Source organism: Gymnogyps californianus, chromosome 5 (assembly GCF_018139145.2).
Source record: "Gymnogyps californianus isolate 813 chromosome 5, ASM1813914v2, whole genome shotgun sequence".
Lineage (NCBI taxonomy): Eukaryota > Metazoa > Chordata > Aves > Accipitriformes > Cathartidae > Gymnogyps > Gymnogyps californianus.
In genome coordinates, this window is record NC_059475.1 from 11,318,677 (window position 1) to 11,343,565 (window position 24,889).

At 40.7% G+C, this 24,889-nt stretch overlaps 1 protein-coding gene across 1 annotated transcript in view; it reads left to right on the forward strand.

The window, feature by feature from the left end:
- The first annotated feature begins 2,863 nt into the window (after positions 1–2,863).
- Positions 2,864–24,889, forward strand: part of DKK3 (dickkopf WNT signaling pathway inhibitor 3) — a 30,398-nt gene continuing 8,372 nt past the window's right edge. Inside the window, exons 1-3 of the mRNA XM_050898361.1 lie at positions 2,864–3,052; positions 5,145–5,282; positions 5,788–5,871. Coding sequence (XP_050754318.1) covers positions 2,864–3,052; positions 5,145–5,282; positions 5,788–5,871 — 411 coding nt within the window. The remainder of the gene's footprint in view (positions 3,053–5,144; positions 5,283–5,787; positions 5,872–24,889) is intronic.

Consider the following 24,889-nt stretch of genomic DNA (forward strand, 5'->3'; position numbering starts at 1 on the left):
GTACCTAAGGCCCTGATCTAGGTTGTATGTCAGTATAATTATACAAGTGTAGCTATTTTCTGTACTATTGTATACATAGCTATAAAGGTGTAATTTTCTACATCGGCATTCAAATCCTGCTGAAAGAAAAATGAACCAGTAACAGCTCTCATCTTAGCTGCATGCTGTGCTATGACTTAACTGTAAATCAAAAAAGTACCTGGGTACTAGAATAGGAGTACAGACTTGGGGGTTTATAGCAATGCAACCATATTAGAATAAATGTGCACCCCCAAAATTTTCCATGTAGATAAATCCTTTTGCGTAGACACTCAGGACTGAGCCAAGAAGGAAGATAAAGATTAATCATTACAAATCCTAAGTTTTAGGTGCACTACCATCTATGACAATTTTTCTCTCTTAGTTTGCAACGTCCCTATACCCAGCAGATCAAGTGATACTGAGGGGAAAAGCACCTAGCTCCAAATGCAGGGAAGAACCTAATCATGCCAGGAATCACATCAGGCTGCTAGCATAGCACCGTGCCCTAATGTATATACCTGCCTTTCAGTAAGGCTAATGAGCTCAGGCACATCATGGGGTCACCGTGAACTAGACCTGGTTCATGTCTCGCCAGCCCAACGTATGAGCAAGGCACACCACCCCTGTGCCCATGGCTGTCCTTGCAGATACAGTTACGGGTGCAGGGGACTTCAGCAGCTCCAGGGCGAAGTGCAAATCTAACCAGGTGCTCTAGGGTGCTGCAGGTTGAGCTTAGAAGACATCATTTGCCTCACCTGGCTATAATCATAGTCAGTCTAAGGCCTTGTGTACACAAGGAAGTTATTATGAAGTAAACCAAGGTGACAGTGGAAAACCAGAAGAGCTATTCTGCACTGACTTCAGGTGCAGATCTTCCATTCTGGGATACAAGTGCACCCTTACCTCTCAGCTCAATCCCTGTCAAAGAAAGCTCATTCAAAGGATATGACAGGAAAACTGAGTTAAAATCTGTGAAAACAGTCAGAAGTAACTGTGATTGCATTGTAAGCATATTCCACAGTATTTCTCCATATTGAAAGATGAATGTAGTCTTAATTCACTGCAACAATACTGAATAAAGCATATGCTGCAGCATCTTGTTAATTGGTCAAACAATGCATGACTTTATATCCTGTCAGACCTGTCAACATCAGGGTTGGTTTTTTTTAAACCACATTCAAAAGGCAGCATGGGAGTGTCTTGCCAAGCCAGGGTCTGGGACTGTGGCCCTCATCTCACTGCAAGAGAGGGAGACTTTAGCTCTTTAGACCTACCTCTTCTAAAGTATTTAGGCAATTAGCACTTACATATGTTTAGACTGTTTGGAAAATTGGTTTGAGGCCCAAATTTACAAAGATGTTACAAAGAAGTATCTAGCTTCTATTCTGTTTCCTTGGGAGTCCGATGACCTTTGGGAATTTGGGCCTCAGGTCTTTTTTAAAATGTTTTCATTGTGTGTGATCTAACTTTCAGTCACTCCTCAAAGCTAAGAAAATTACAATTCTAAATGTTACTTAAGTGTTTCCTATACTTTGTCAATATTATTAAGCTGATTTGAGGCAATGGATGAACTGGAAACCTAACCATAAAGACAGAGGCGGAAGAGAAGAGTATGTTGTCTGAACATTTCTCTGCCAATACAGGATTGTATAATATGCCATACTTCCTGCAATGTGATGGAACATAGTTAAACTATTAATTCATTCCAGATAATTCCTAACATTCTTTATTAAATTGTGTAGTCCAAGAGGTTTACATTCTAAAAAAATCAAATTATTGTACCAATAAACTAAGATTTATGGTGTGTCCAGAATGAAACCTTCTGTGGCACTGAACAGAAGTATGATGTGCTGTGGCTGGGAGACTGAGGGAAGGATTTCCCTCTGGGGACACAGGGGCCTTCCCTTCTCCACTTCTCTCTACTGCATTTCTGCTAGCATTCAGAGGTGACTGAAACTGCCTTAGACTGCCAATAACACTGGATTTTATATTGGTGATTATTGTAATAATGCACTTGCAGGAAATTTTCAGGACTTAAATAGTTTCTGCAGAAATACTTTACTATTACCTCTCACCCAGGCTCCAAAATAAAATGAGACTTAGAGGTCAGTTCTCTCTTGGCACAACAATGTTGCCCTGGAGCAGCAAGCTGATGGCTGCAAAAACTGTCCATGAAATTCTTGTGGTGCAGCATGAAGAGGAAAAATAATGTGGAAATTGGGGAAGATGCACACAGATACAAAATTATGATGCTGTCTGAAGTTTTTTAGAAAAACGTTTGAAAGGAAATAATCAGGGAGAGTGGGGTGCTGGCCAGCCAGATGCAGGCTGTGTCACCTCTCAGAGACCTAGCTGATCCTCGGAGCTGAAAACATCTTTTTGAAAACCTTCGCTGAAGACTGGAAAGCAAAACACATAATGGCGATGTCAAGCAGCTCCCACCATCCCCTTCGCATTAAACCTGTTCAAAAAATCAACAGAAGGAAGGTCTCGGGTCTGAACGGGAAACTCGTACTGCTGCTTTCCCTCAGCCTCTCTCCCCCCCTGCCCTTCCCGCTCCCCGCGGGGCGAGGCTTTCTGCCCGGGGTCCCGCGCCCTGCCTTGCATCTCTTACGCCCAGGGCTGCGGGCTCCAGCGGGGGGCTACGGGGGCCGGACCGGCGCTGTGGAGCCGGCGGGGGGCTGCGGGGGCCGGGCCAGGCTAATGTGGGCTGGCGTTGCGGAGCCGGCGAGAGGCTGCGGAGCCAGGCCGGCGCTGCGGAGCCGCCCGCTCCCGCCCCGCCCCACCTCCGCGCCGCCAGCCCGCACCGTTGAGGGGCAGCGGCGGGAGCGGCGCCACCGGGATGCGGCGGGGAGCGGGACCGGGGCCGCGGCGGCGATGGCTGCTGCTGGCGGCCCTGCTGGGGTCTCTGTGCTGCGCCGCGGCGGGGGGCGGCGGCCGGCGGCGGGCGGCCAGCCTGGGCGAGATGCTGCGGGAGGTGGAGGCGCTTATGGAGGACACGCAGCACAAGCTGCGCAACGCGGTGCAAGAGGTGAGGGGGCGGCGGAGGGGTCCGGGGGGACCCCGCGGGGTGGAGGGCCCCTTCCTCCCTCACCCCGCCCGGGCCGGGCCGGGCCGCACCTGCGGGCAGCGCCGCGCGGCGCGAGCCTCTCACCCGCGTTCGTCGATTCCTGTCAGCGGCCGCCTCCCCGCCTCCCCTGAGCGGGGCCGGGCCGATGCGGGCGACAAAGAAAGCCGGCGGCCGGCCCTGCCCGCGCCCCTCCGTGAGGAACCGCTGCCCGAGGCGGCGACCTGCGCGCTTCTCGGCTGGGGGAGCGCGAAAATCCTTTCAGCTCGGTGTCCACCGCCCTAAGCTCGCCCGGTGCTGCCGCCCTCCTCAGGCAGGGAGGCGGGAGGTGTGGCGGGTACCGGCGCGGCCGCCTGCTGCGACGGAAGGTCTCCCCTCTGCTTCTGGCGCTATTTCTTCTCGCAGGCAGGCTTTCCCGCCCCGTTTCTCACAGCGCCCACGCCATCTCCGCGCCCTCCGGCTGCTGTGCGTCCCTGCGGCTCGGGGTTCGCCGTGTGTGTGGATTGCGGCGCTGGGGATTGCACTGGAAAGCCACCCTCTTGCAGCAATGCAGGCAGATAGTGAGGCAAAAATGCAGGCAAATAGTCCGTCTGGATCCTAAAGTGAAAAAGTAACAGTATGTGGCAAGGGGAGGAGTGAAGAGTTGTTTTATTGTCTTTGTACAGCAGGAACTGAGACACAAGAGGTTATCCCAAACCAGGATTCAAAGGTGTAAGACAGTCGTGAAAACACCTGTGGAGAACCGGCTGGCTTTTGATCTAATTCTGTGTCTTGATCTCAGATTGCTTGCCCAGAATCGCACAGGACCTGTTTCAAAGCCAGCAACTGAGTCTAGACCCCGAGCCATTGTCTCGTAGCGCTATCAAAAGACCTTGTTCCCGCATTCCCCTTACTTCTGCGACTTTTTTCCTTTCATGTTAAGAATCTTCCTTCCAAGTTCTCTTTTCCTCTCATTCAAAAATACGTAGTCTGAAAAAACCTTTTACTGACAACGCACTGGGGAAACAGACCTTTGTTTACTATAATTAGATAATTTCTGAACTTTTACTGTCATCTGGACAGTTGCTGAAATCTACCTCTGTCATCCACTTCATTTAGACTGCAAACACACTGAGACAAACCATTTTTTTTTAAAGTATTTACAGTGCTGAAAATATGCTTAGTTATAAATAAGGATGTAGTCAAAATTTCTGCCTGTTTTACCTTCCTATAGTCAGTTCTGGATTGAGGAATGGTCTGTATACAGCACAAAATGTGTATTGTCTGAGCTGCGTCTTAGCAGATAAATGCTTTACACTTAAAAAGATTTGCAGCTGTCGTTTAAAATAAACAGGCACACCACAAAGAGAAATTTTGTCTTGGGAAAAATTCTGTTGTTCAGCCTGGCTGAACTTGTGGCCTCCTAGCTCTGTTACAGCAGTTGCAAATAACAAAGGGACACAGCTTCTTCAGAGTTTGTGTTGTTTACAAGACTCATGCCCTTTTGCTGAGCTTACTCTATTTTCTGATTCAGAGAGCACTCCTGTTCTGTGTTGAGTCTTCATCTGGCAAAGAAAGACAGTGGGAACTGAAACAGAGAATGAAATTCTGAATGTATGCGCCCTGATCTATAGGACTGCTTCTGTTGCCTTCAAGGGGCTTTGGCTATGTCTCTGTCCTGCCAGAATATTTTCTCCTCTTTGTCAGATGGGAAAGTGTGTTGTAAGTGTTTAGTGGTATTCTGGGAAAAATAAAAAGCTGGGCTCTTGATCGGCATCAGCCTGTGCAGATACCAAATTGTCACTAGTCTGTGCACATTTTTTCCTCACAGGAACTGACTTTGGCTTAAACAGTCCAGAGCTCAAGGGTTTAGCTCACCACTGTTTTTCTAGTCCATTAAAAGCGCTGCTGTGGTCACTGTCTGAAACAGCTGAGTAAGCATTCCCATACAGGGGGATCTGTACTAACAGCATCACATAATTAAACAGGGTGTTACTGAAGGCTGCACAGGAAGCGTTGCTTGTTCTCTTTTGTGTGATTGTTGCTAATTTTCAGTTGGTTTATTTAAATTTGGCAGATGGAAGCTGAAGAGGAAGGGGCAAAAAAACTGTCAGAAGTAAACTTTGAAAACTTACCTCCCAACTACCATAATGAGTCCAACACGGAAACCAGAATTGGTAATAAAACTGTTCAGACTCATCAAGAAATTGATAAGGTATGAGAAAACATATATAGCAAGCTGCTGGTTCTTACACACATTTTCTTCAAAAATAAGAACAATTTTGCATGTTTTGGGGAGAAATAAGATAATTTGGAGCATAAACTTTCCTGATGATAGTTCTTTGGGGTTTTATTGTATCTTATTTGCTTGCCTAATCACTGTGTAGGGGCACATGTCATAAAAGGTTAATGTGAAATAATTTATTTTGAAAAAAGTGCTTGCTAAAAATAGAACAGAGGTACAGCTATTACATGGGTCATAAAAGAATGACCATCTCCCGCTCAGTTAGCTTCATTACAGTGACATTTTAAATAGATAAGGAGGTAGCCTTGTCATCTACATTTCCCCCCCAGATTAGGATTTTATACGAGTGACAGCAAAATGGGAGAAAAAGGAGGGGGTGGAGGTGGGTTAATTATTGCAGAACGCAGGACTGAGAGTAACAAAGGACTAATAAAAAAATGTAGTTTGATATTTTGTTCTTCTTTTGCCGTATCAGGTTACAGATAACAAAACTGGATCAACAGTTTTTTCTGAGACAGTTATTACATCTATAAAAGATGGAGAAAACAAAAGGAATCATGTAAGTGAACACATTTTTTCCTTTTGAAAATTAAACAAATACTTTGGATTCATCATTCAGAAGGTAATACAGTTCATCTAGCGAAATTTCTGAATGCTTTAAAACACAAAAACATGGGGTTAAGCAGTCAAAAATGTTTTTGTTTTTAAATTAATTTAACTTAGGAATATTATATATGAATTGGAAGCAGACTTTCAGTGTTGTGGTTAACTGAGGTGCTTGATCTGAATATTCAATTTGTCTGTCAAATGTAAATGTTGTACTCAAACAGCAAAGACAGTTACACAGCCCTATCCAGTGAGTGTGAATAAACCCTTAGTATAAGAGTGCTTCATGTATGTCCTCTCTGTACTCTTGGGTTTCATAAAAAAATTGCTTTATAGACTTTCAACGCTAGAAAATAACCCCCAAATTGTCTATCGTGAGGAGTCTGTGGAACAATATATGGCTCTATTTGCTTTTCAGCCTAACCTAGTGATGGACAACTGGTTATGAAATGTCACCTTGGGGAGGGGGAGAGGGGCAGGACAATAAATCCCCCTCCCCTCTGGAAATATGGTTGTTTAAGGATTCTCAAAGAAGTTTAAAAGATCAAGGGTATTCTTGACCTGAGTCTTGCAAACACAGGTACATTTGCTAAACATCAGTAGTCCCATGAGAAATTCGGCATGTACCAGTACTTAGAACAACTGTTAGGTTTTCTTCAGTTATAGTCTTACCAAAATGGACTTTTTAATGCTCTTACTAAGACGGGACTTGCCAGTGTTTCCTCTGATAGATGGCTTCATCTGACTAATAGTTTGTGGTTTAATCTACTTTAACATGCCCTGGCTTTTTTTAGAGTAGCTTTCTTCCAGTTCTTTCACAGAAGCAGCTCTTTAACTATTTTATAAAACATTAAAAAAAAGAAAAAATTATGGTGGTAGTTCCTGTTTTTAATGGAAATAAAACCTGAAATTAGTGCATCTTTTCTGCTATTATCCTCTACGTTTTCTCTCTTTCAGCTCATGTTTTTATACTGCTATTAAAGTTTGAGAATGGCAAGTAGCAAAGTAAAGTTGCTTGTGTATGCTATACTTTTTTTTTACTATTTTGCAAAGTTTATAGATTAAGTGGTAAGTCAAGGTACAAAATAAATTGCAACTATTCTAAGGTGCAGCTTGGTTTTATACAAAGTGTTAACATATTCCACAATGCTTTTTAATAATGAGATATGTGTAATGAAGGCAATCCAAATGTTTTTTTCAAGCAAACATGGTAATCATCTTCAAACCCAGTGTACAAAGGCAAACTTTTCAACCTTCTTAGCACTGGGATACAACACGGGAGTTGTTTCATAATGTATTTGGCTTGCTTGTGGTGTCTAATCATTCTTCACAGCTGTAAAAAATATTTCTAAATTAGCTTTCTCCAATGGTCATACAAGTTCCTTATAAGCTTCATATATCAAGTGACATCTGCATTTTCCTTATGGGAAGGTTGCCTCACTTACCAAGCTAGTGCTGCATCCAGAACCAATACCATTGTTAGTCTTCCAGCTGAAGAATTTGAGGGCTGAATACAAATTTTTGTCAAACTTAATGGTGGCAGTCTTTATTCAGTTATGAAGTAAGCATAATCAGAACTGATCACGTTAACTCCTAATCATTTAAATCCTGGGGCACTTTATTCATCAACATCCTTACTGCAGCAGCTGCTGAAACAAAACTACATTTGTTAATGTTTATTTCCCCTCTCACACTCGTTTTGAACTTTCAGCATGCCCATGGTACAAACACCTTATTTAGAGGTTGCCAAGTTAGAGAAAAAGCTAAATGGGAAAAGCAACCAACAGATGTATTTGGTTGTTATTTAAGGAGAGCGGGCAAACACGCATATATTAATTTGACTAAGAGATGCCTAACAGAAGTAAATCTGAAAATACTTGAAAAATTTAAACGTTAAGGAGGAACATGAATTACTTAGTGTACTACAAGGGTGAAGAACTATTGTAGGAGTAATGGCATGAGATTGAGAATTGGAAAATTTGGGTTACAGCAAAAAAAACGTGCTGCCGAGGAGAGATCTACCAAGTGGAAGAAAAATTTTGTCCAAATTAAAAAGCACTATTGCTTAGATCTGTAAACTTAAGACAAAAGTATTGGGAAAATGAGTTGCAGAAAACTTTGCACTGGCCCCTTAGGTCATTTTTATATACATAAATTTTCATACTTGAAGTGTTGTGTGACGTTGTGGGATGTCCCAGTCACTTTCCAGGCCGTAGGCTTCACAGACCGCTGGATGGTGGAAGAGTATTACTGCTTCTTTGCTGCTTATTTTAAATGTTAGCAACAAAGTAATACATGTATAGGTTTTGTATTTGCCAGGCAGTTAAAAATGGAAACCTTTTAAATTCTGTTTGGAGATTATCTCAGTGGATCTCTAAATACAGCTAGTATATGCTGTTCTGTAATACACATCTTTAATACCCATCAGTGATTCATCCTGCTGTGTAGTATAATGCAACAAGAGGTTTGTATAATTGTAGCTATAAGTATTGACAGTCATTTGAAAAAGGCACTGGTGACATTTTGTTCTGGGGATGGAGAATTTGGTAGCAGAGGCTGTAGGGAGCCAGCCATTGGGAACAGGAGCTCTGTTCTGATGCTGTCCCATAGCCTTCAGATTGGTGCCTCTTTAGAACAGCACTTTTGTTTTTATTTTCAATCTGCTAAATAAAAGAAATGGGCACATGCTATCACACAAGCTCAACTTTTATGCTTGTAGGGAAACTGAATGCTGAAAACCGAACCTGTTTCATAGGTTCAGTTTATAGGCTTAGCTTATAAAAGTTAAGGATTCCCAAAGCTCCTGCACTTTAGGTACAAGATTGGGTGGTAAACATAAGAATCCATTGAACACCTTAGCAAACCACCTGCTCTGAAATGTAAACTCTATATAATTTATTACTGCAGTAATTAGTAATAACTGGAACCCTACAACCCTCAGTTCACATTTATTCTCTGAGCTGAGTTAAAAGCCACTGAAATCACTGAAAGTTTTCCCAGTGACATTTTTGGGCTTTGAGACACGACACAAAAGGCTCACAGGTAGGCAAAGATGTGTCTTGCGGCGGGTCTGTGTTGCAATAATAAATCCACATACTGGCTGGAATGAAATTCGGCACTGGAGAAGCAGCTTCATGGAAAATAGGTTGTGTCTGCTTTTTAAATCACAGTGCCTGTGCAACCCCTATGTTCTCCTGCAAACAGGTACAAATACACATATATATATAATACATATAAATATATGTAAGTATATACACATACATATAGTACAGATACATTATTACAGAAACATAAGGCATAATCTTCCACACACACACTTTTCCCTCTCAGACAGTATTTCTTCTTGGCTTTGCATCATGAAAGTATTCTCTTTAGACTGTGTTCTTTGTTACTGACTGGCTCACTTGACAGTATTTTGATGGCCAGAAGACTATCAGTATTTTAAGTCTCCAGAAGAGGAATTGGGCTGCTTGCCATTTCTGGCAATGCAATCCAGTTCTTCAGAGGTGCTGCATTTTTTGGAGGCGCCATTTACATTCCCAGACTAACATTCACTTTCTCAGATGTCAGTGAGGACTGACAGTCACCAGCATAGATGTCAGGCTTTGATCCAACAGTCTTGTATCTTTAAAGGGGCCGAATACAGGCAAGAGGTTGCTGGATGTGCATGTTTTTATGTCTATGCAGGGTTTTACATCCACTTGCTCCTGGGTTTAAGGCTCAAATACTCTGTAATTTACTTCTCTGGGGAACATTGGTTAGCTTGCAAATTAATAAGAGTATTTCCAGTAGTAAGCTCAAGTATAGAACACAGATAAAGTAACAGCACTCTTTATTGCCATATGAAAATCAAACTCTTTTCTAGCTTGTTGACTAGTCCTATTTCAATTGTGAAACATTAGCCTAACCAATGAAAAGTAAGCATGAATAATAAAAGGAAAGAAAATTGGTACTGGTAAGATTTGCTGCACAAAGATCAGTTGCATTTCTTCTCAGTTGCGTTCAGAGTAGTATTTTATATAAGCTCTCTCTTCTGATTCAAAGCTAGTGTCTAAGATTTTTTTTCTTGTCTGTATTAATTTGATAAATAAAAATAGCAACAGCTTTTCTTTAGCAAGTTTGTTTTTCTTTTTTTCAAACTTTAATAGAAGTACATCTGGTTGCTTTCAATTCTCTTTCTTGAAAGAGATTTTTGAAGATGCTAATATCTAGGGAGAGTGTACCAGGGAACTAGAAGAGTATCATGCATTTCTCATTTGGCTTTGGCACTATAAAACCCATTCCTTTCTTTTGCCTGTCCTTGATGGTAGAGGATCTAGAGGGCATGACTGAGCCTTCTCATTAGTTACACAGTACAGGTCAAAGTTTCTTTGTGGGTGAGTAAGGAGAGGTGTCTTCAGTGTGATTCTGTGCAAGGTGCTTGCTCTTTCTCTGCAAAGGTGGGTGTTTGCCTGTATGCACACATGTATTTGGCACCCACCTTCTGCAAATAAAGCAGCTGGTTAGTAAGTAATTTCAAACACTCTCAGGTCCTTAGGAGAGAGGCCCCGTGATACCAGGCCTTTATTTCCATGGTTAGAGGCTGCTGTTTGGATCCCTGCAGCTCTGGGCAGGGAGGACTGTATCACTGTGGAACTGCTTTTACAACCTGACTTGGCAGGTTCTGGAAGTGACTGTAAATCAGGTCACTGGTTTACGTGTAGAGATAGAATGGATAGCATCCCCATTATAATGGCCTTATTTAAAGCATTTTTCAGCCTTTATCTTTGGTCTCACAGTAAAATAGTAAAAAGAAAGAAAATAGTAGAAGAATTAAACATTAATCTCTGGGGTTCTATTTCCCCCTTTTCTAGAGAAAAATCTGTTTTAAATGGCTAAGCTGTAGCACCTCATAACCAAGCTTCCCCTTCTCTGCAGATATCCAGAACTGCTAAAGTAACTGCCTGATTTCTATTTTTGAGCAACTTTTATATGATTTCACTAGGCATGTTCTCAGCCACATATACTGGAGTAACTCTCTTTGAGATTCATACTGCTCCAGGGAGAGGAGTCCCTACCAGAGAGAAAAGGAGCTTTGAAAATTGAGAAGGAAGCATTAATGGAATGGAAATTGCAATTTTTCCATTAGCACCACTGCAGGAGAGCAGCTGATGGCAGAAATTTGAACACGCAACATCTTGATGTTGACTTCTACTCCCTTTGGCATGCTAGTGTCTCAGGGAAGACACTTGTTTTGGGCATCCCAGTCCTACATTTGGGTCCAATTTTTTTGTTTCATTTTTCATAGAACTTTTAGTCCCTCGTGACTTGCACTCAACAACCTTAAACTATCAATAGACACACTAAGTGCATTCCTGAGTTGAAATCCTGGTCTCCGTCTAGCCAAAAATCCCATAATATCTAAATCTGGTAGTCTTTGTGTACTTAATTTAATTCATTAGCACTCTTAGTTTGCTTTTCTGTTAACTGTCCAGCCTGCTCTGTTGATGTAACTCATTACATGAATCATGTCTTGACTAGTACAGTTCTTTTCAAAACAGCCCACCTTTTAGGTAGTTCTTAGTGTAGAACTAGATAAGGCAAACTGTACTTCCTAGCTCATGCTCCAGGAGAGAAGTAAGAGATCTGAATGAACTGTGTCACTGTTTTTCAAGTTTATATACTACACAGTTACTTGAATAGATTATTACAGTTATAATATAGGCTAAAGCTTTCTGAAAAAAAAAAAAAGCATGAATAGCTTACAATAGCAATCAGTTAAAAAAGTGAACCATAGTTTCACTAGCCTTTTGTAAGCAGAATACCTGCATGCTATTGCACTCTCTTTTGTCACATTCAGTTGATATTTTTTAAGTAGTACCTCTCAAGTGTTTGCAAGTCATAGCTTACATTTTTAAAACAAAACACCTCTTGTGGGCTAGGTTCCCATCCAGTCCCAATCCACCTAAACTCCTGCAGGAAAACTAGTAGGCTTTTTTTTTATCTTACCATGCATGAAAAACTATTGCTTTTCACTAGCAAATCTACCCTCAGTTCTTTCAGTCTCTTGCACAACCTCTCCAAGGCAGTGTGACGTGTGTTTTGCCCTTCTGATGTTTTAAGTTTGCTAACCTGTCTGGTGCTAGCAATCTGCTCATAGTCCACACTTACTCCACTGGAAAAGATACGAAGTAGCCATGCAAACTGAAGCTAGGTGTTGAGCTTTTTGAGCCCAATTAGTGAAAGAGCATTCTGATGGTGATCCTGAGAGGCCTGAATACCTGTGTCTTTGTTTTGAAACAAGCAAATCCATCCCCTGGCTTGTTTTAGAGAGCCAGGGCTCTTCAGCCAGGCAGGGGTCAGACATTCTGAACATTTTACTGAAACCCCTTTTTTTTCCCTTTTCAGTTTCAGTCTTGGCGATGTAGAATATGAAGCTGAGGGGAAGGTGCAAATAGCTCATGAGGACAAGTAGCTTGTGTTTGTTAGAGTAGAAAACGATGTGGAGAAGGGTGCAAAGGGAAAGAGGATGTAGCCAAAGATGAGAAGAATTGTGCAATTAGTATTTTGAATTGCTCTTGTTAATCTGGAATACTTTTAGGTTATGAATCTTGTTGTAGAGCAAGGGACATATCCTTCTTGTATGAAAGGTGTGATGGAGTGTGCGCATACCTCTGACTGTTCATATGTAACTCCATAAGAAGCAAATGCTTCTTAGTGATGCAAAAGCTATTAAGAGATTTAATTTAGCTCATGGATGATAGGATGGCCTTATTGTCAGTCACAGTGTATCTCTAAACCCAACATTTTTACTGGTCATCTGATGTTCACTGGACTATAGCCAAAAAAATCTGAATGTTAGCTCAATGAATGGAAAGACTTTTCATAAGGAGTTTGAAAAACATATGTCGCCTCTGATCCTGCATGAAGAAACTTCTCCGAGGAAGAACGTGGGAAGTCTCTGTAATTGCCAGCTGAGGTGTGTGTCATACAGCTCAGTGTCCACATCTTTATTTACTGAACTTAGTCCATTCTGAGTTGGCTTGTTTTCTCAGAGAGAATGCTGTGTAGAAAGTTATGGATCCACACAGAGAATCAGGAATGGATAGTGTGTACAAATGTAAGATGTTTTTGTAATACTATAGTGCTGCAATGGCCATGATGTGGAGAAAAGTGAGACTGCAGTTTCCATGGACTCAGATATCATGCTTGGTGACCCTGAGCAAACAAGCAGGTGTAAACAGCTGCTAGACCTTATCAGAGTGAAGAGAAGCAAGGTGCCTTTTGCTGAGAGGTGAGGCAAACCAGGCAGGTGTTTTGGCTGAAAACACAACAACCAAAGGTCAGAGAACACAGATTATTATCACATTTCTTTTGTCTTAAATAGTGGCTTGGATTTACAGGCAAATAACTGATGCAACAGCAAAGGGGTTACTCCTAATTAAAGGTATCAAATCCTGCTCTTGTTTGTATCAGTAGGAGTCTGAAGTAATTCAGATAACTTTAGTAAATTTACTTTGCTAGTAACGAAAAAAATTTAAAAGAATGACTAGGATTTCTTTCATATTTCCTATTGCTCTAGCTTAGTCTAAGTTTTTTTCTGTCAAGTTAGATAAACAAAACTCTGTAGTACTAATAGATATTCTGAAAGTAACGTTCTTCATTAGTAATTCAGGTCTATGCTCGTGTTTAGAATTGTTTTAAAATTTGTCAGATCCTCATGTGTAAAAATGTGGTATTTCTATTCCAGTTAAACGACAAAGAAAAACAATACTTTTATGCAAAATCAAGTTGGCTGAAGAACTGCCTCACCATTTTTATCCATCTGGACTGTTACCCTTTAAGTAGCTAAATATTGAAGAGAGAAAGATTTTCTTGGAATAAATTTCTCCTCACCAAAAATAAGCTATTACTGTAACACAGTAACAGTGCCTAGAATTGATTCAATGTTCTAGGTGATGGTTAGTAAAAACACAACAGTAAACCAGTAAGTTTATCTCCAGAAGGCTACAAAACAGACTTTCTCTTAGAGAGTCAGTGCCCACCCACTCTTCATCAGTGTCCATCTGAGAGCCATGCACCACTTCTAAAGCTTACAGCATTCTTGTTAGTTGTGGAAATAAATTCTGGCTTGTCTGAAACTTTTCATCTGTGGGGAAGTACGCATCATGTTCAGTTATCTGCCTCTTCCTTGTTTGCATATTGGTTGGTACAACTCTTCTGCAAACAAGCCGTGGTAAGGGAGTAGTATGAATCAAAGAGCAGTTGTTTACCTTTTCCCTGGTTTTAGTTCAGTCTTCTCACAGATAACATGCTGAGTTTAGGGAACCAAGGCTGTCCAAATGTCTTTTACAGATCATGTCCAAGTTGTAGGGAGATATAAAAACCATGAATGCTTTTACTTTCTGCCTCTACTAGATCTACCAATTTATCCTAAGAGAAATTAAATGTTTTTTTATCATCTCTGTAAGGTAACAGATACAGTCAGGAGAGTGAATCTTTTCTGTGGGCTGGTGACAATTGTGTGATCTACTGATGTCTGTTAAGAGATCATAGTATGGACTGTCTTTAGACAGCAGTGAAAGTTCATCAGCAATGTTTCTTTCCTCAGGTCAGACCCATGTAGCAAAATTAATCACATGAGAGGAAAAGCTTTAAGGCAAAGAGAAATTTTTTCCACAGGTTTTAATTGCATGGTTTAAACCATTGGCTCCAGCAGATGCTTATTTGAGATTTTAGCTGAAACCATGTTATCTAATTAAGCAGTAAGCTTTAGCTGATAGGGTAACAACAGTAGCAAAGGCTTTAGGAAATACAGGCTACAGTTCTGGATGTAAAGTATAAATATTTTGTCTTTTAATTTTTTATTTACATCTGCTATAATCTTAGAACGATTGAGATACAAAGGATACAGATGAATGGATTAAATCTGCAGCTGGTTTACATCTGTATTGTCATATGTACGGTGGCAGAATGGTACCAATTTACCGTGGCTGGGAGGTTGGCCCAGTTACACATAGTTCCATATATGATGAGCCTAAGTCTTCTCTAACCTTTTCCTGGACTGTAGGAGGGGTGGATTCATGAAAATCAGTAGAATGACACTGGTTTTACACCAGTGAGTAGGTGAAGACAGAATGAATGTGATCTCTGATCGCTTGGCCTTCTGTGCAGTTGTTTATGGTCAGGAAGACAGGTGAGATGCTACTAGTCCAGCTTGATGGTGTTTTGTACTATGATTTACTAAGGTAAACCACAGAAATTGAAGGAAAGTGGTGAATTGAAGTGTGTTTCTGTTTAGTTCTGTTTCATCAAAGATTTGGCAAATGTGAGAAAAAAAGCACTGTAGAATGGTGGCTTCAAATGTATTCCCTTGAGAAATGCATTTCTGTATCAGCTGAGTAAGTCTCACTTTGTCCTTCCTCCCATCTGATTCAAAAACAGCATTTTGGCATCTTTTGCGGAGCTGGTGTCTGCCTGGCCTTTTGAGGGACTTGAGTCACTTTGATAGTTAGCACTGAGGAATACCACACCATTGAATGCATTAGCTGTCAAATCATGGTTGTTCACCACTGCAGCTTGTAGAGAGAACCCCCCTCCATCTTTTCTACCTGTCCCGATTCTTACCTTAATAACAAGGCCACTTCTCCTTTCCAATTAGTAATATATCATAATATAGCATAATTGGTAAAAAGATCTACAGGGTGGGGTGGGAGTTTCGGATTTGTTTACTTGTTATTCTGTCTGGAAATGACTCAGAGCCTTTTCTGTGAATTTATATCACATGAGGACTCCCTCAAACTTGTTCCCTTAAAAAGTCCACTCATCCCAGGGGGAGGAAGAAGCATCTTATGGCATGTAGAGAGGCTGACATCATGGTGCCAGGCAAAGGGGAACCTTAGTGGTCTTTCTGTGTCCAAGGTATTTTGTAGCCATCAGCAAGGGAAAGTTTTGGTCCCCTAGTAGGTGTTTGTCTTGGACTTCATACATGATAAAAATCTGTAATACTTTCGTGTTCTTTTGTCCTTTTTGGAAGGACATAGAGTATGCTGAAGACCCTTTTTCATTTCTTCTTCATGGGAGTTTGTTTAGGAAATGGAATGAATATTCATGAATAGTCATCCTCTCATGTTGTTGATAACCTCTAGACACGTGATTTCAGACAGAGAATTAAATAAAGGAAAAAAAAAAAGGCTCTGTTGTAATCCCAACAAATGCCCCAAAGAGGAGGTCTGGAAGAAGCCTCAAAAAGTCAACATCTGCCACCCAGATGCCTACTCCATCCTTAGGCAGACATTCATCTCGTGTTCTCAAAATCCTCGAGTGCTGGAGACAATTTATTCCAATGCTTTTCTATGCTCACTCTAAAGTCTCTATTGCTGTAATTTAAACCCCTTCTTCTTCCATCTACAGCTCATGGAAAATAAATTATTCCCTTTCCTCTACAGTAACAGCAGTCTCCCACACTGTAAACTCTGCTATAGGCAAAATCCATTGTAGATGAATTCTTACCCATGTATTTCTGTTCTAGTATTATTATCTTTGGCTGACACCTTAAACACATTAAATAAGTCTTTTGAAACTGGAAACTACCAAAAAAGTATATCATATAAGAACAAAGCACATAAGATTCAGGGACTGAAATAAGTTCTGTGAGGGACTGGGCGCAGGTTGGCGTCTTACTCTCAGTGTGCTACTCTTAATTTAGTGATTAAGATTAGCAAGCAGCTATTAAGTACAGAAATCTTGTTTTCAACTGTTTTTCTTTTTGCACAGCTGTTTCACATCCTTGCTGTGTACTGCTACTCTTGTGTTGTTTTGCTTTTATAAATTTTCAAAATTTACATAGTTTGGTAGTGAATCATGGAAACTTTGTAGCTGTCAATTGTAGAGAGAAGAGACGCCTGCATTAAAATTCAGCCCCGGGCACACAATTACATCAAAGCTGTATCTTTATATGATTACTGACTACTTAGAAATAATGACACTTTAGAGCTTTGTAGCACAGTTTTACAGTGTTTCCGTAACTGTTACTGTATTTCAAAACATTCAGAATAAAAACCAAGATCTTTTAGACCACAAGGGTTTAGACACATCTTCTGGTTATCAAAGGTCGAAGAATTGTTGTTTTCCAATTAATAGATCCACAGGTAGATGCATTTCTTTATTAAGACAATTAATTGCAAAATCATTAGGAAAACTTTGTTTATAAACATGCATCAGTATTTTGACCTCATTGGATAATCTCATACTATGTGAAAAAGCTTTTCTTAACAGGGAGCAATTAAACATGGAACACATGGCTACTGGTTTTGGGTCTCAGATTGTCTAACTTCAGAATATTCCTTCTCTGTCTGATTATGGATATAGAAGATTATAGAGTGTCTGTGTATTTAAAAAACAATGGATTGAGTGTATAGGATGGCACCAAGTTTCCAGAAGGCCTAAGGGAAGATTTTGTGGTCAGAATTTCTACGATCCTGCTCTGCCTACAGTACACCTGACAAACAGGAGAAAACAAGAGAAATTTCATATTATAACCTGTCCTGCCTGCTCTAGGGCAAATGTGTGGGATGAGTGAGACTTCTGCTATTGCAGACAGTCACTGCAATATGTAGCCCTGTATACATATACATATATATGTTTGTGTATATACATATACACAGACCTTTGCTCCTTTCTTAGTTGGATAGCTCTTAGTTTCCAGACTACGTTAATTACCTGTCAGATTATAATTTGTAGGGGTTTTCTACCAAATTTGAACAGGTCTTCTAGTGTGCCTCCTCTGATACAGTTGCAAAATAGATTGAAATAAGTACTTTGCACTGTGTTTCCTACTCAGGAGCATTTGCAGAGGCTGTAGTCTTGCCAGGATTAAATTATTACATTGCTTACTGAGAAAAAGAGGGGGTGAGGGAAGAAAATAAAGTGACTGCTTCTGCAGAGTGACCTGCCATGAGATTATTACATGACATACAGAGATTTTGACCATGCGTGAACAGAATATGATCTGATAGAGCATCTAAGCATCATTTTTCTCATTATCCTGAGGCATTTGTCAGGAATCTTTTATTTTTTGCTTTTGTGTGTAGTTTCTTCTTTCATTGAAGTCTCAATTCCTTGAAGCTGTGGATAATATGACATTTTATTTATTTCTTTTTTGACCTGGAACATTAACTGCGTAAGAGTTTGATCAGTGACAGGATCACTGTATTTGTGGTGAGAATAAGCAGATGGTGTAGAAAGGGATGGACTTCTTACACTAGCTTTGGTGGTGGGCACTTTATTGGGTGACTACAACCTGCCTCAATTAATTCCCTAGGCTTTTTGATGGCGTGTTAAGGCTAACGTGGCTATGTTGCTTTTGGTACCTAAAGCCAAGCTCAAGTGCCTTTGGGCCATCTTCAGTTATGTCATGTAGACATATTTTGCATTCATTCATATTGCATCATGTGGAGAGCCAGAAATGAAGTTTTTCCAATTAAAATGTTTCTATTTTCTTGACGGGGGGAAAGGAAACACGTGGGATTAATTCTATGGAGAAGTTCAAGATAAAACTGAGGGAGTCACTTGTATTTTCTTATTTATTAGTTTTGAGCTCAGAAGTCACATTCCTGTTGAACAGCCACACAAATAGCTGACTTCCCCACATAGCACTGGGAGGTGACTAATACCATAGCTTGCAACTCACATGTCTGCTCTTTTTAGTATGTCTTTTTTTCACAGTAGTCCTTGTTTTTATGAGTGCTCTGTACTTGGCAGGACAGCAGTAAGAGGTTTGGTCTGCTGGAAAGTATTACAGAAGTTTTGAGGTATTTCAAGGCAAATTAATTCATATCTCATTAAAGACAAATGCATTATGTGCCCTGTCTAGACAACTAAGAGATTAGGAACTGGAACACTACTGCAATTCAAACTATGGTAGTAGTTTCCATAAAACAATATTCCATTCTATGTCATTCTGCCATTTTTCTCATACATGTAGTACATGTAGGATATAAAACAGTTTTTATGCTTTTTTTTTCCTTACTACTCAGCAGGTTTTGCCATCTGCTGCAGTAATGGAGACCAGCCCTACCTGAAATGACTTGTAGAAATTAAAACAAAACCTAGAAGGGGATATGTAAACACAGAAGTAAATATTAACTCTTAGAATTGCTAATTGCTAAGAAATGTCAGTTTCAACGTGAACAAGTGGTTTTGCTAGAGCACTTCAGCTATGGCTGAAATTATCATTGTCTCCCAGATACAGTTGGGTGAGCTCTGGAACTGTTTGGGAAGGATCTGTAGCTACCATTTATGGAGGTTAACATTGAGTTTTACTTGAGTTACAGGTTTTTGAAAAGGAAATTTCTTTATATCAGTAGCTTTTAAGAAACACGTAAAGCGGCTTTTTGTTCAGAGAAGCTTTTGAAGCATAGTTGTCCCAGTAGACTGCGAAAGGTGCCCCCATGCATTTCCAAGGTTGTAACTAAAAAATATTTTCTAATTATTGCACCAACTGCTTTTGTAGCATTGCTTCCTATGTTGTGTACCTGCTGGCAAAACTTCCTTACCTCTCCAAAACCGGGGAATTTTTCCTCTATACTTTATGGCTTGTGAACTTGAAGTCCATGGAGGGTTAGGAATGAACACTTTGGAATGGCTGTTTTGGCTTACAGCTGTACAGACAGTGCCAAGGCAAAAAAAAAAAAAAAAAAAGCCTGCTTCTCCTTCAGCTCTTAGGCAGTTTCAAAAGGTTTGTAGTCACAAACTGCAACTGAGTCAGAATAAGCCAGCAAACTGGGCCATATAGCTTACACAAAGAGGGGAAAAGTGCTTCTCCTATTTGAATCCCACTTACTGTTCTCACGTCAGAGCAGTCCATGACCTTGGCAGACAACTGCTACTGCGTTTCTGCACTACAGCTGCCCCTGACCCACGGGGGCGTTTTCTGTTCCATATACCACTGCCCCACCCCTAGTGTTCTGTGTCTGGCTTTGACAGATGTATTAATCATCACTGAGAAGTTGTATATAAAGTCATCAACAGTGCCTTCCTCTGCTTTCTTGTGTTCTAAGCTAAAGTGTAAAGAGCCCAGAAGGAAAGGAGAGCTCATTCCGGACAGTCATTTGCCTGTCCCTGACAAATATTGGCTGAAGATATGAGTAGTGAAGGGAGAGTTTTGTTTAAAGTTATCTTTGAAGAAGGACTTTTTGAGAATGTGGGAGGTAGGGTGAGTGTGAGTGGGGAGACGGAATAGACAAATCAAATGTCAATTTTGAATTTAAAATCAATTATTCCATTTTGAAAGTCAGACAGTATCAGAAGAGACTTGAGCATATTTTCTATTCTACACTTAGGGTGTTAATTAGGAATTAAGGGGAAAAAGAGCAAAGCAAAATGAGCATGATTGCAGTACATACTATATCACCAGCGAAACAGAGTATTAAAAATATTGCCATAGTGAGGTACAGAAACCAGATGAACAGTGCAAATGAAAGTGGGTTTCTATGTGAAAGTAGGTTAACTCTGGCGTTGTAGTTCTGCTTTCATAATGTGAACTGAGAAATTCTTTGCTTCTCCCTCTTTATCCTTAGTGTGTTATATAGGCAGAGGATAATGTGGTCCACACCACAGTTGGCTACACTCCACCAGTCAAGTACAGTCTGCCAAAATAGCCCATAGCGCCTTCTAGGTCAAAGGCGTGCTATTGGGTGGACTGTGAAGATTGTCGTGTCACATTGAAAGAAAACTTTTTTCTTCTGTGCCTTTCCATGTGTATGTAAACATTCAGCCCGAAGGAAAGTACTCTTGTCAAAACCTGTTATACCAGTTCTGACCTGTACACTCCCGCGTCATCTTGCACTCAGGCGTCTTTCAGTTTTTTAGTAGTTGTGGTCCTACCATACTTCACTATCACTAACATCAGTCGCTTTTTTACTAACCATTCTTTAGGAAAGCAAACGATAGCTTGACATAATCTGCCAAAGACAAGAAAATTGAAGTTTCTTTCAGCAGCAGTTGTTTTAGCAGTCCTATAATACGGGGAAGCTTTTCTACGAGTTTCAGTGTTTTGTTGGTGGTTTTTTTTCCCCTGTTGGTTTTGGAATAGATCCTAACCCCCAAATTGCTTTCAGGTGTTGCAGGATATTCACTGCAGAGTACAATATTATAATAAGAGCCCACAGGATGCTGAGTATGTACTTACAGGTACATAGCATGCTCTTCTCCATCCTGGCTTCTGTTGTTTATGGGTCCTAATATACCCATTAATAAATAGGCAATCCTGCTTTCACTCTGCATTGTTCTTTAGCACTTAAACAGCATATTCCTTTGCTGCTACATTAAATTAACTGGTGTAACATCGTAATGGATTTCAGAGAGATGTACACCATTATAAGTGTAGCTAATTCTGTCTTTAAGCTATCTGCTCAACTTGTATGCTCTGCTGCATGTCAGAAGCCAGCACCTCTTCTCCTCAGTTTACACAGTTGCTCCTGCAAAGACAAAATGTTCTGAGAAATAACTTAGTTTGCAGAATTCCAGAAAAAAAATTGATTGTTCAGAATCTATTGCAGCTGATGAAGATGTTCAGGTTTGCTCCTTGTCTAGCAACTGTTGTGTCTTAAGGTAGCCTGATTAGAAAAGGTCTGTAGCCTAATTAAATTAAAAAAAAAAAAAAGAGAGAAAAAAAGGATAAACGGTTACACATCTGCATGTGTAAGCATTACTGAGTTCTGCATTGAGTATGAATTATAATACCTGGTGAAGGAAGTTGGGTTTGGAGTGTGGCACAAAATTTCACAGAGAGCATATGAAAGCAAGCTTTTTCCATGCCAGGAAAGAAAACCGTGAAGGGATTTTTTCCCCAACTGAAAACCCTCATAAAACTGGAAGTCTGAACTGGTGGGACACAATTCAGTAAGAGGGGAAAAAGAAGTTTTTTGGTGGGGGACTCATTATTGCAGGAGAAAGCAGTGACTGGAGAATTGCAACTTTGGTGTTAGGTGGTTTTAGAGCTAGAGAGAGAGTTATTCCATGAGCTTAAAAATTATTATGGCAAGATTTCTCCTTTGTGGAGAGGGACAATTGGAAAAACTGACTACACTGAGACCTGGCTGCTTGCCTGAAAGCGGATGGAACAGGAATGAAACAGTATAGTTTATTCTGAGTATGGTTTATACAGAGGGATTCATAAAAGAAGCTGACAAAGCTACAGACAGAAAATTGGCCAGAAACAGCATGGCTGCTGAAGAGGAGAAGTAGCTAACTGCTAACTTGGAACCACAAAACCTCAAACATACTATGTAACGTTTGGATTTTGACCCACCTGATTATGCAGCAACACAAACAAACAAGCAGAACACACACTGTACTGGAATAATGAAGCTGCAAAAACATTATGATAATTTATAGCAGCCTAGACCCGGTGATACTAATGTCTTAAAATAGCTGAAATGCCTGCTTCTTAATTATAAACATATAACCTGAATGTCATGTCATTGACTTGAAAAGAATTGGGCCCTAGACTGTGTTTGGCTTCTGTTCTATGGTCCGGGTAATCAAACTGTTTTAAAACATCTTAGGTGACCAAAATGCATAACTTAGATGAGGCATTGCTCTTCATGCAGAGCAGTCTTGTCTCACATAGGGCAAGAAGCTTCCATAAGGTTTAATCTGGAGAAGATCTGAAGACAGTATAGCGGTTTAATAATGTAACCTTTTCCTCTTTTCAGTAATTTAAGAGCTTCACTTAAACTTCTTGCTGAGCTAATTTTCAGCCCAGCTGAAACACAAAACCCAACTGGGATGGGGTGGAAGAAGTCAGCAGTTTGGGGAGAAACGATCTAAAAAATTAGAAATAGAAAATTGAAAGCTTAGTAGAAACTTTCAATAAAGGTTGCACAGATGACAGTTGATCTGCTCCAGCAAGTGAGATTAATATCTGCCAAAGAGCAGTCAAGTGGTTTCTTCAGAGAATTCAGGGATTTTTGTATAACTCCTTTTTCTTTTTTCTTTTCTTTTTTTTTTTTTAAATTAATTGACTAATAGCAAAAAGATAGCATCAGCCTTATGATGGTACAAACCAATGATGGAGTACAAGTGACTCAGAATGGTACTATGATTTATTCTTCTGTTGGCTAGATTGTTTCCAGCCTGGAGAAAACACATTTTAGAGAACAGGGTTAATCACATGATTTTTAAGAGGTAACCATTAGATGGGAAGAGAAAACACCCCCTCTCTGTGAACCAGACACATCAGGGGTGCACAAACATATACACTTACCCTCTGTATTATCCTCACTGCCATACCTGCAGAGTTGTGTTCTGACAAGAACTTCTGACCAGTTTGTATGTTCACCCTGCGCAGCATGGATGAAAGGTGAGCCATCTCTACCACAGTGCTTGTGGGACCTCTGGGTGAAGAAACTTCAGTCTGAGTTGTGATTCAGATGGGAACTCAGGTGTCCCTCTCACATGAACATTTTTATTAAGGCCATGAAATGATTCCAGGTTTCAAAAGCTAAACGTGTGCTCAAGCAGCTTGCTAGCTTGAGGCCTACTCTAGTGTCTTAGCTGGGTAGCAAAGGTTGATGTATTAGGGAACTGTGGGGCTTTTTTTTCCCCTAGGATGTATGCGGCTCTTCAGTACTTGTCAATCTTAAATTAGTGTTCAGACCTGTCTGCTGAATGCTTATGTGCAGCAAACAACGGGGGCGGAAACATTGAGTTTGTTATGTGCATTTCAGAAGTGTGCAATGTGGAAATCAAGTTCTTCGACAGGCTAGAACATTACTAAATGTAAATTAACTCCATCGACAGCAGGGAGATGCCAGAGGAATGATGTCAGCTGAGAATCTGCTCCTGCATATTTTGCAATATTCAAATTAAATTAAAGTAAGGATTTAAAATTTACATGTGTAGGTATTTAGACATTTGCAGCTGTGAGCTTGCAGGTGATGGGCTATGGTGATAGGTACATGAGAGATATGCCATCAACCAAGAAAAAGAAATCAAATGGTGTATGACATCTACTGCTTCCCAGAAGTACTGGCTGTAAGGTAGTGCTGCTGTTACCATAAAGTCCCAGGAACGTTTAACATTACCAGTCCGGTGGAAAGAAGCACTGCATTTCTCAGCATAGAAGTTGTTGCTGACAAAAATGCTCAGGCACTGCAAAGATTGCCTGAGAAGAATTTGTCTGCCCCTTGCAAAGGGGAGCAGAGGAGCAGTTAAAAGGAAAAGGAAACGCATTTCCCTTCTCCCTTAGGGCTGTCCTTGCTGGCTGAGGGAAGCTAACCATGCTGTGGAGTTTCTGAGGTCAGCACTAATGTTGCTGGGGAAGAGAAGGGAGGACAGCATAAAGCAACCTGGCCTGGGATCAAGAAAGCTGTTGCAGAATGGTGTCCCACAGAGCATAAAGATATTCTTGGCTGCTGCAGCTGCTGTAGTGTAGCCTCTTTCCTTTGGTCTTGCCCCCTATCTGAAAAAAAAAGCCGACAAGTAATGAATCACAACTGTACTCTAATACAAGTTGTCCTGGTTTCGGCTAGGACAGAGTTAATTTTCTTCCTAGTAGCTGGTACAGTGCTGTGTTTTGGATTTAGTAGGAAAATAATGTTGATAACACACTGATGGTTTTAGTTGTTGCTAAGTAGTGTTTATTCTAAGTCAAGGATTTTTCAGCTTCTTGTGCCCAGCCAGCAAGAAGGCTGGAGGGGCACAAGAAGCTGGGAGGGGACACCGCCAGGACAGCTGACCCAAACTGGCCAAAGAGCTATTCCATACCATATGACATCATGCCCAGTATATAAACTGGGGGAGCTGGCTGGGAGGGGTCGATCGCGGCTCGGGAACTAACTGGGCATCGGTCAACGAGTGGTGAGCAATTGCATTGTGCACCACTTGCTTTGTATAGTTTAATTCTTTTAGTATTACTATTGTCATATTATTATTATCATTATCATAGTTTTTCATTCCTTTCTGTCCTATTAAACTGTCTTTATCTC